General features: G+C 32.3%; 1 protein-coding gene across 2 annotated transcripts; it reads right to left on the bottom strand.

Moving 5' to 3' along the window:
- Nucleotides 1–2,865: 2,865 nt before the first annotated feature.
- On the bottom strand, nt 2,866–11,537 carry LOC137824112 (serine/threonine-protein kinase TOUSLED). 2 transcript variants are annotated; one of them, XM_068629569.1, is made up of 17 exons: nt 11,120–11,494; nt 10,742–10,987; nt 10,339–10,428; nt 9,901–10,107; nt 9,306–9,356; nt 8,990–9,097; nt 8,068–8,112; nt 7,469–7,581; nt 7,148–7,214; nt 6,534–6,600; nt 5,744–5,838; nt 5,492–5,671; nt 4,949–5,159; nt 4,527–4,791; nt 4,156–4,210; nt 3,776–3,937; nt 2,866–3,290 (listed from the first exon to the last, which is right to left on the bottom strand). In XM_068629569.1, exons 2-17 carry the CDS (start codon nt 10,967–10,969, stop codon nt 3,195–3,197), a joined length of 2,040 nt encoding a protein of 679 aa, XP_068485670.1. In that variant the 5' UTR covers nt 10,970–10,987; nt 11,120–11,494; the 3' UTR covers nt 2,866–3,194. The 2 variants fall into 2 exon arrangements, with proteins under 2 accessions (XP_068485670.1, XP_068485671.1); XM_068629570.1 differs by lacking the exon at nt 9,306–9,356 and having other exon boundaries at nt 11,120–11,537.
- Between the last annotated feature and the right edge of the window lie 394 nt (nt 11,538–11,931).

Genomic DNA, 11,931 nt, shown 5'->3' on the forward strand with positions numbered 1-11,931 from the left:
ATCATTCATATGCAAAGATCCCAACATCATCTAGAAATCACCTTACGTACTTCAAACTTTATAAATAAAATAATTTCCTTTCGGAAAACCAAAATCAATCCACAATTTCTAACATTTTATTCCAATTATCAAAGATGCATTGACTTCCATCTAATTTCCAATTCTAACTTCATTCAAATAAACTTTCAAAATTGAATTAGTTTCTCACACCTTAATTTTCTTGTACCCCACGGAACTAAAATGGTAAGGATATGTGAAACACACACCCTCAGCAGCTTCTAGATCAATCCAAACCAATTAGCTAAACATCAATCACCACCCAAAAAAAAATTATAAACCTCAATTTCTCTCGAATCTTAGAAACCCTAGACACTTGCATTCAAGTCTTTGAAAAGATGTAAGAATAGAAGGAAAGAAAAAAGAAGTTTACCCTGAGTAAGGAAACATCAAACTTATGCTCTAGCTTTCCTTTTAAATGAAATTATGGAAGAAAATCTCAATTAAGGAAAAGAAGGAGATTTGGTGCTTTTTTACGGCTAAGGGGAGAAGAAACGGTGAAAGGAGAATGAAGGCAATTTTTCCGGCACCTCCATAATTTGTTCTTGCACCTCCTTAGTTTCTTTTTACACCTCCATAATTATTGTAATTTTAAAAATACCCTTATGAATTTGTATTCAAAATTTTAAAATTAAAAAGTGATTTTCTGAATTCATAAATACTTTTAGGAAAATGCTCCCTGCACCCAACACTTTTGAACCTGCACCCAACACAATTTAAAAAATTCCAAAAATACCCTTTATTTTGGAAATGAAAATCTAGAATTAAAAATAATGCATTCCGGAAAAGTAGATCCAAAAGAGATTTTTGTGTTCTGGATATAAAAATCCGGATAAAAAAATCAAAATTCCCTTCTGGATAAAAAATTCCGGAATTGAAAATAATTCATTCTGTAAAAATTTATCCATAAGAGATTATTGTGTTTCGGAAAAAGGGTCCGGAGTGTAATTTTATATGTACCCTTTTTTTAAGGGTATTTTCGTAGTTTCCCCTATGATTGGGTTCAGTGATATGGTGCAGGAAGCAATTGCCTACTTTTAAATTGTAGAATTTGTAAGCCAACTTTGTATTGTAAATTCTTCAATTCACATGACTTCCAAATAGTAGAAATTAGAATAAAAAGTTGGCTTTCAAATTATAAAATTTGGAATTTTACATTGAGTTATGACGTCCAAATTATAGAATTTGGAAGGGAATTTTGTATTTCAAATTATACATAAGTCATTTTTTAATTAAAAAATAACTTTTATTTTTATATAAATTGTAGAACTCAGAATACTATTTATACTAAATCTGACTTTTCACAAAAAAAGTATGGAGGTGCATAGAGAAACTATGGAGGTGCAGGATAAAATTTCCCAGAATGAAAGTTAGAAATGTTTCTGTTCAAATTTTTAGGGAAGGAAATAAAATAAGATTTCGAGTTACACCCCTTTTCCTCTAAATTTCACTCTCTTCTTTATCGTTTCTTTTTAAACAACACCTGGTTTAGCCCACATATAGCCCAATTAAATCAAGACTAACTCTCTCTATCCACTAACTACACCCTTATTCTCACACATACACGCATCCTTCAATGAATTAAAGATCTCTCTTAAAATAATTTTAATTAAAACTTTTTTATTTGAATTCACCCACTTATTAAATATGAACATAGTACAAAATACATTACTTCTACATATAAGTTTTATCTAACTCTTAAAATCTTTAACAATTTAATAACTAACTGTAAAGATTAATCATAAATATTTAATTTTTTATATTAATTTTTTTATATATAAATACGTTGTTACCTTTATATATTAGAGTATTTTTTTAATTATAGACATGATCATATTCATAATTGTATAATGGTTAGCCTTTTATTAAAGTTCACTCTAAATTTTTTATGAATATTAATAGATGCACTATATTCATTGATAATGATTTTATAATAAATAAACAATCCATTTTATCGTATATTCTAATTAATTTATACGAACTTTTTATATAATTATGTGATTTACATCGTTTTTATAAATATTAAAAATTTATTAAACATATGTATAATTATGTTTCATCTTATATATAGTACTTATTAATATATATATATATATATATATTTCAATTATAAATAAAAAATTATTTAATATGTTACATTATAATAACTATATATAAATGACCATATACATCATTTTATTTAAATATTTAAAAATTGTTAGATATAACAAACTTTAAAAAACGTAATTGTTTAAATATATAAAGAATTTTATATTCTGTACTTAATTCTTTTAAATACATAAATATATATAATAAAAAAATTATTAAGAATGATACTTTTAAAATAAAATCTACATAAAATCCTAAACATCCTATGTATAATTTACACCGTATTCTTCATTTCATGCGTAGACTATAAGAAAATTATTTATTAAAAAGTATAATTTCACTCGAATTTAAAAAATATTACAATTTATCAACTTTCAACAAAATCATTTTTATGAAAACATTTATGTAACAAAATCCATATCTTGTCAAGCTCAGGTAAATATTTTCATAAATATTCCTTTTCTAAAAAGTAATAAATAACAAATAGTTTAATTTTGTTTAAATTAAAAAGAAATATTTTTAAAATTAAATTAATTTTGCATATTTAAGTTAAAACAAAAGTTCTTAGATATGAAAAACATCCTTCCACGGAATTCACTAATCTATTCTTCTAATAATAAACCATATTATCCTAAAAGAGCTATTAGACTAATCTCGGATCATGATGACCCCACATTCATTTGTTTTCCTTTAGTTGGTACCAAAACCAAAAGGATAAAGTAGTCTATCAAAATCCATTGAAATTCTATATTTTGGGAGCAAAAATGTTTTAAAAAACAACAAAAGCTATCACTTGCCTGTATACTTCCTGGCCCCTTTTAAGGTAAAAAACAAATACACATACCATTTGCTCCCCCCATACTTTAAACCAAAAGATGATGCATGAAAGCAATACAACTTTCTTTCAGACTGGGGAAAACCCCTTCTCTGCCTCGTTGATGATTACAAAATCTTTACATCCTATACAAAATTTAACAGAATCAGTAACTGACATCAGAAGATGAGAACTCCAACTTTTCTCTGTGGAGTCTGGAGGATAATGAATGCCATTACTTCTTTGAGAAAGTGAGATATGGGTCTTGAGCAATGGTTAACACATCTGGTCTCTCAGCCTGGTTATATGTTAGACACCTTCGGATAAAATCCTGACAAAAAAAGTGTACATACGCAACAGACTATTGTCAGGTTTGACAGTATTGTAGATAGTAGGCACATGATACTATATTCTTCCTACAGTAAACCGGATATAAGAAAGTGTATATACATTGAGGTCTTCAATGGAAACCACAACCTTCCTAGTTCCTACACTTGCATGTGGAATCATGTTTGAATATTTTATTATGTCAAAACGATCATAACATACATACAACCTTTCAAGAAGCATAGTTGTGTCCATCACTGAATAATAGAACAGAATAAAGGCAACTGCACAAGCTAAGAAGCTAAAAGAGAAAAGCTCTATTGAGAAATACGATAATGCACTTCTACTATGATTTTTAATGCACCTCAACGCTGATTCCTCAATCAGTGCATGACATTCATTTGCAAAATACCCTTCAATAAAAAATTGACGCAAGGCAAAAAGGGATCAACTATGGGCAGATAATATCGGTAAAAGGGTGAAACTCACCTTTGCCTCGTTAGAAATGGTAGGTCTAGAAGGAAAGTCAACCTTGCGAGCCTTAATAATTGTGTCCTCACGAAGTATTCTCTCTTGGGTTTGGTGATGCCCAAAAGGACGTCGGCCAAAGAGCATTTGATAATACAAAATACCAGCAGACCAGACATCAACCTGACTTCCACAAAACATGTCAGAAAATATGAGCCAAATGATAAAAATCTCTAACGTTATGATCAAAGAGTTCGTTGTTTGCATAATCCCAGTCATCATGACACTTGTGTCAAAGTGAAATATCCTTTGACCAAAGTAATTGAGTTAGAATAACAACAACGAAAAAAAAATAGAAAAAAAAAATTATCTGTGTATTTACAACTTAGAAAATGATTGACCTTTGATGATATAAGAGGTGTCTTGCTGAGCTCAAAGCATTCAGGAGGCAAATACCTGCAAATTGAAAAACAAAAAGAGCGGATAAAGAGGTTGTTAGATATTATTAGATATTTCTATTTATGTAATGGGCTTAGTTCATATGTTTCTTTTTTATATATAAACATAACCCTATGTGTTCAATATACACAAGGGATTTACCCTATTCTTCCTTTTCTTTTAATAGAGGTTTTACCAAAGTAAATACTAGAATCTCAAGGAAACATAAAAAGGAGCACCAAAGGTTAAGTCAGATTGAGGAGAATGAAGCCTAAAACATACAAATTTGGACTACTTCAAATTTTGGATTCCAACAAAGATTGTCACCACTTACCAATATGTTCCAGCTCCCTGGGATGTAAGTTCCATACCTTGGGATCCCACATCATCCTCCACTATCTTACTAAGACCAAAATCAGTCACTTTGGCAACACCAAGCTCATCAAACAGAACATTTCCAGGCTTCAAATCATAATGGATAATCTTCTGTGTTCTTTTATTCATGTAAATGAGGCCTTGAAAAATCTGAACTATGATAACCTTAGCCTCCCTCTCGGATAATATAGGTGTTGCTTTAAGAACAGCATCAAGATCCTTACCTGGGAGAATAAAGGAAAGTCAAGCGCTAAGGGGTAGATTAAACAAGAAATCATACAAAAACAATGAAGTTATTCCAGTTCAAACTCCAAAAAAATATTTGGAGTCTGTAAAATAAATAAAAATAATGAACTTCATAAAATAGTTAACAGTGTATACCACTACAATACTCTAGAACGGTGCAGAATGTGTTTTGATCAATCTCAAAGATGTCCCACAAACGAACAATGTGGCGATGTACAAGAGTCTTGTGAATATTATACTCCCGAATTGCATGTCGTATGTAACTTTGCTTCTTCTCTTCACTCCATTGAGCATTTAAACCATGAAGTTTGCACGCAACATATCTATGGTCCACCAAATCGAAAGCCTGCTGGAAATTTCTTACTTCAAATTACTGCAAAAAGGTATTTATTTACAATTGCCCATGTAGGCCATGTAATTGTCTAGACTCTGGTTTTTAGTTTTTTCAAAACCTTTTATAATATTTGCTAAAAGAGTAGACCAGACACATTTTGAGTTAAAATTTATTGAAAAGTACAAAAGCATTAGTGGAAGTATTGAATGTTGATACAGAATTTGTGATATATAATCATTTTGTCAATGATAAATAGTTTCTAGAAGTGTGTTTAGTGTCTTGCTAGCATTTTTCCAGCAAAAACAATATCAACATGATCAAATGATTATTATTTCTGATCTGACCTTGTACACCTCACTGAATCCTCCCTTCCCAAGAAGGTTAAGAAGGGCATAACGATGATTTAGAATCTGAAAGTTGTTAAACCGTGAACCATCTTCATCTCGTATGCGTTTCATCTCCCGAATTAACCTCCCCTTGTCTATTTCATATCGATCCCTCTCTCGCAAAACGATTTCCTCTTCCTGAACATTTCCATGCCATTAGAAGCATAAAGAAGAAAGAAAACAGTTGGACCAGAAGAAATTGCAACTTACTCTTTTAAGGCTAGCTAATCGACATTTGTAAATTTCATCGTGAATTAGAATATCTTCTGGCAATGCAGCCTCTGCATCTGTCCCATCACCCTTATCTTCAACAAAAGAAAAGACAAACAAAAACAAAACACACTATTAACACAGGGAGTAGAGTAGTATAGTACAAGATATAGTCCAGCGATTTGTGTGTGAAACAGATATTTTTTATATCAAACTATTCATTTGAACATCTGATAAGTACCCTAGCACTCAGGGAATCCACCCTCAAAAGCTAGCTATTAACGGTGAAAACCAATCACTCAAATATTCTACCAAGTATTCCATTCTAATTCATGTGAGACATAGGCACTCCGATCCATAATACCCAAGTTCCTCTATAGCACTGCCCCTGAGACAGGCAACCAGTTTTATATCAATCACTTGGGGAACCCACCCTCAAAGGCTAGCTATTAAGGGGGGAAACAAAACACTTAAATAATTCACTGGACATCCCATACTACTCAATGAGGGACTTAGGCAACCATAACACCCAAGTTCCCATCAACATCCTTAAGGAGCATATGGATTATCATGATTTGTATAATTTCTAGCGATGTTATTGAGATTCAATATACACAAAGTACCTAATGTAGAGATTTGACAACATGCATGGAATGTTCATACCAATGGATGGTATAAACTAAGGGGAATGAGGAAGTCATAATGACTGGTCCCAAATTTGGTCCAATCAACCTCTCCTCCCTAATATTAGAAGGATAGTGCTGAAAGAAAAAAAGGAAACAGAATTTACCAGATTGCTTTTTCTTAAATAATTTGCGCTGCCGCTCTATCGCCTCCTTTGTTTCTACTAGTTGTTTCTGGGGAAAAAACAAAGAATGAAAAGGAAAAGGAATTCTTGGCATCACTAATGAACACTATCAAGATAGGCAAGGTTTAAATTGCAAAAAACTAACAAACAGAAGCTATGGTGAAATTGACATTATATACCCGGTGCTATAGCTAAAAGATACTGAGAAGGAAAACACTTGACACTCCAAAAACAATATCCTATAATTTTATTCACTCAAGTGAAGCAAAAGAATTCAGATTTGGTAGTATTTATAATATAAGGATAGTAAAAACTTTGTAATTTCACTGCACAATTGAACATGAAAGTATCTTCAGATAATGACAATTTAATTGAATATGAAATGTTCAATCAGAAACAATCAATTTTAATGATATTGATCACAGAAAATTAGGAAAGAATCAGAATCCTAAGAATCTGTTATAATAATTCCTAAATCAGAAAATCTCACAATAAATCCTAGTTGAATCTGATAAACTAATCACAATCATTAATAATCTCCAGTACAAAAATTAAAAAGAAAAGTCATGAAGAAGGAGAAAGGAAATGGGACATACAAGCTGGGCATTCAGATCCTTTAAAGCTTGACCATCTTCCCAGGTCTCAGATATTACAGTTCCAGCTCTACAATTCATTATTTTAACTAATAAGAAACTTAGTAAGAAAAGATAATGTGAAATATAATTTCTCAGTTTCATTTCTGTATTTCGGTTGCCAGAATATGAATGTCTCTAGTTTAGGGTAAATATATGTATATGTATAAATTATTAACTTTTATTTTTAAAATTCACAATAGCAAAGCAGTTTTGGTGTCAGCTGCTCCACACTGCTATCCGGGATTGATAATTATGTAATTTCTTAAAATGCTCCATGCATACCTGATTACACCAACATTTCCAAGTCTCAACGAGTCTTGTCGTACTTTCAGCCTTGCTTCTTGTCTTTCAGCCTTTGAAACGGATATCAGCAAGTCAGATATTATTTTCATTCTCTGCAAAATAGAAAGATCAGATGTGAATATGCTGCCTAATTGATGCATGATACAGAGAATGCTAATTAACTATTTAGTTGGGGGGAGGTAATGGGGATTTAACTCCTGTAAAGTGAGTAAAGGTTAAGAAAGTAATCTTGCTCATTGAGAAAATAATTGTTTAATATTCCAACACATGCATGATTTACTATACATGTGCACTTCATATCAACTGGTGATTTTCTCATCAATGATTGATATTACTTAATGCTTACTATACTCTCTAAAGTGAATAGCTTTTAGAGGAGCCTCCCATTTATTGTATAACAGCAAGGAGCTGTCTAAGATTTCTAGTTCACTTTTACATACAGAATTCAAACAAACAAGATTTAGTGTCTGCATTCAGTTTCATGCACCGTAAGGACAGCCAGTGCTCATTGTTTAAATAAAAGTACATAATTAGTGATGAAGTGTTTCGATAGACTCAAGAAGCTGAGAATATCACACCTTAGGCTTCATTTGTTGTTCATGATCAGTCATCTCCTTCAGTTCCTGCATGTGCCAAAAAATCAAGCAACAATATTATAAGAACAAAAAATCAACACATCAATTCAATAATTCTCAATTCTCTATAATTTAAAATATATTTTGCAATTCAGTATATATTCCTTGTTATTTTGTCCCCAAAATTGGGAGTACTTTCATTAGTCAATGTTATCAAAAATCATGAAATTTGCAAATAGAATCACACGATTTGGTCCTTTTCACTAGCATCTAGTATTTTTCAGGCCACAACAGCCATGGTTTATATCTGTGTGGCCAAAACGGTAAAAGATATGAAAATTTTAAACTTTGTACCTTCTTCAGAAACGTGAATATTAAAAAAACTATATCTGAGACTTTATGGTACTATTACAAAATGCAATTGCACAGAAGATTTAACTGTGTTTTGGTTTGGCAGTGAGATTGCAACAGAGCAGTTCAAATCTGCTAGACCCAAACAGAAAATACACAAATTTGAAATCAAAACACTTTTTTTCAAAGAACAACAAATAAGGTAGAATTTATTAAACATGACAGGAAGACCTTTCTTGGATCCAAAAACAAGAATGGTGACATAATAGCAATTGCCCAGCTTTACCTCCTAGTGGAAATGTATCATGAATCAATTTTTTATATTCAAGTCTGGACTCTATCTTTGAATTTGAAATTTATGTAAGACATGATTAGTTGTTATTGTTATAACAAATTAAGTGCCATGTTTGGTATTAAAATAGTTAAATTTGGATTAAAATCATATGTTAATCCATTGAGGTATGCCTCTTTGAAACTATTTTTCAATTCGTGATAATATCTTACAATTATTTGATACAATTCAAGATTCAGACATCATCCATCTAATTGTGACATGACTATGTCATCCATATACCTGTTCTAACTGTTGAGTAAGATTCTGATAATCAACTGCTTCTTGCTTTGATTTACGCAATTCCTCCTCCAAAGCAACAACTTTAGCTTGTAAAGATGCAACTTCATCCTAATTTAAGACAGAGATGAAATAAAATGAGATAAAGTTTGAAAATTACAAGCTTGTGATACCTCAATAAACAACAATGGAGTTAAAGTATCATCAATGTCCTTGGATATGGCGGAAGGAGGTAGAACTGAAAGAAGTCATACCAAACTCCTATTTATTTTCATATAAAGCCACACATTTTACAAGTGGAATTAGGCAAAAGCCATACCTCTAATGAAACACAATTATCACTATGAAACTGATCACTGGGTTTGCCACCCTGCAAATAAATACAAGCTCTATAGGGTACAATCAAGGAGTACAAAATAAATTATTAACGAGTAAAATTAATTGCTTAAGCAATATGACATTCCTAAACTTATGAATCTTCCATTCGTAGGGATCAGAAAAGATTCTAATTTGTATAACAACAGGTAAAAAGACGCAACCAGACAACAATATCAAATAACCATTGCAGAATAGAGAAGACAGAGTGGTTTATAAGACATTACACTGATATTTAGTAACCATTGAAAAAACAAGCAAAAAAAAGGGCACCCAAAACCAATGCAATCAAATTTCCTTTCAGCTACAGACTATAGATGATATAATCAATCCTTACTGCTGAAATCCTTTCAGCCAAGAAGTTTAAACTTCAGAACTCCATTAATATCAGTTAAAGAAGACCAGGTGTGCAACTATGCTTCCAATCATGTATAGACAACAGACAGGATCACAATAATAAGACCAGTTTAGAAAAACACAATAGGGACAATTGAAAAATTACAATTACAGAAACAAATATTTCATGGGAATGAGCATACTTTATGGTATACATTGTCGATCTGACCATTTGAAGCCAAAACAGTTGGAGGAGAAATTAGTATTTTGGTCTGATCATTAACTCTGGAACCCCGGCCTCTACCCGAACCAGAACTCCCTCTTCCACGACCATGTTTCTTTCTATTCATTTCAACATGCATTTTTGTCTCCACAGAATCCAAACTAGTTTGCCTTCCATCAGTAACAACCTAATATGTAAATTATTTTCAGTTGGATTAGAAATCACAAGATGACCAGTTTCTGAGACAAAATGTACACATTTTACCCGTGGTTGTTAAAGTCATCAAATACTAGATACAGAAGATGATGAGAACAATAAATTTATAAAGGATGCAACTTATCCAGTAAGTAGCTGTATTTCAACAACAGATGCAGTTATTGTATAAAATCAAAGAGTGTATCAAGTCATAAAAACCAACCTCAACACGTTCAAAAACACTGGCGTTGCCATCTTCTTGAAGTTTTTGGCGCTTCTGTGTGTTGGCTTGTATCAAGAATGCCCCGCCATTCTGGAACAGAAATACGAAGATACCAACAATCTAATCAGTCAAGTTATCAGAGAAACATGTTTCCTTACATCTACCGGTTCAACGAGATAGAAACAGCGGCAATGAACACAAAACATACCACCTACATTTATTATATCCTAAACCATAGATAAATACCCAAGCAATAAACCTCCAAAATAAACAAAAAAAAACTACAAATATTAACATTGAAAATCCCTGGTACCACAAGAACAAAGCCAAAACCTAAAAACAAACGTCCCGCTAAATGAAGTCAAAGTACCAAACCCATGCACTGTATAAGGATAAAACTTACATCATCATCAGAATCACTTGAAGTTGACGGTTCAGCCGAATTTTCAGCAGCTCGACCAAATTTCCCAGCAGAAGGAACAGACACAGTGGACCAACCTGGTTGCTGAGCAGAAGTTGAGGAACCCTTGCCAACCATACGAGCTTCCAACTTCGCAATTTTTGTAGGCAGGGAATGATCGGATTGGTTTGAAGAGTTGGACGAGAAATGAATGAGCATGTCATCTGACATTGTTGCTGCAACTACAAACTGTTTGGAAACAAAGAAAAAAAAAACGTCTCAATTCAAAATAAACCAGCAATCTAGAAAATTCAACCGATTTAGGGGGAAAATGGCTTTTAAATGTGGAAAAGGAAAATGGTGAATAGAACTAGGCCATACCCATTCGTGATTAAAGATGCCAATTTTCCATAGACCCCCACGTGAAAGAATTGGGGTTTATGAAAAGGGAAAACGGCAGAAAAGTTGAAGAAATCAGGTAATCAGAGAACTGATACGGCGATGTGATTGAAAGAAAAAAAAAATGAAACTTTGGGAAATTTTGAGTATCTTTTGCCTTTTGGTTGAAGAACTCAGAGAATTAAGCCAAATAGAGAATCTAGGGTTTTGATGTTTGGTAAAGGGGTGAAGGAATCAAAAGATTGAGAGGGAAGAATGAACACTGGGGAAGTGAATGAAAAAGGCATGACTGCAAATAACAGGCGACAGTAGAGAGTAAATTCAGTGACTTTATCTCAGGAACTGCATCATGCAATTGAGATACTATGAGCCATTTGATTTAATAAATGCTTCAGATTTTGCCATGTGTCCTTGGATATTTTTTAATCACCATTACTTTCCTTGTATCTTCTCTGAGAAATTCAACTTTTTTTTCATTTGAGAAATGTAATAGTTAATTAATTGCATTGTGTTTACCTCAAATGCAAATTCAAATGTACCTGATGTCTTGGTGATTGTTTTGTCGGTATGGAGATGTTCAGGTGCATTGACCGTTACATGTATTTAAATGACAAGTGGCAAAATCTGAAGCATGTATAAAATCAAACGGTTGACAATGTCTCAACTGCACAGTACAGTTCTTGGGTTAAAGACACTGAACCACTCCTGCTTAGAGTAACAAATAATGTTTTTTTTTCTGAGAGAATGTGGGTTGTTTGAATTTGTTTTGGGCTGTTTTTATTGAAAGAAGTTGC

Source organism: Phaseolus vulgaris, chromosome 8 (genome assembly GCF_000499845.2).
Source record: "Phaseolus vulgaris cultivar G19833 chromosome 8, P. vulgaris v2.0, whole genome shotgun sequence".
NCBI classification, from domain to species: Eukaryota; Viridiplantae; Streptophyta; class Magnoliopsida; order Fabales; family Fabaceae; genus Phaseolus; species Phaseolus vulgaris.

Excerpts from the sequence above, each read along its gene's own strand:
- LOC137824112 (XM_068629569.1), bottom strand. The coding sequence starts at position 10,969 with ATGTCAGATGACATGCTCATTCATTTCTCGTCCAACTCTTCAAACCAA. Across the intron at positions 9,357-9,900 it reads TCGACAATGTATACCATAAA|GGTGGCAAACCCAGTGATCA; the intron begins GTATGCTCATTC and ends ATTTATTTGCAG. Across the intron at positions 6,601-7,147 it reads AGGATCTGAATGCCCAGCTT|AAACAACTAGTAGAAACAAA; the intron begins GTATGTCCCATT and ends TTTTTTCCCCAG.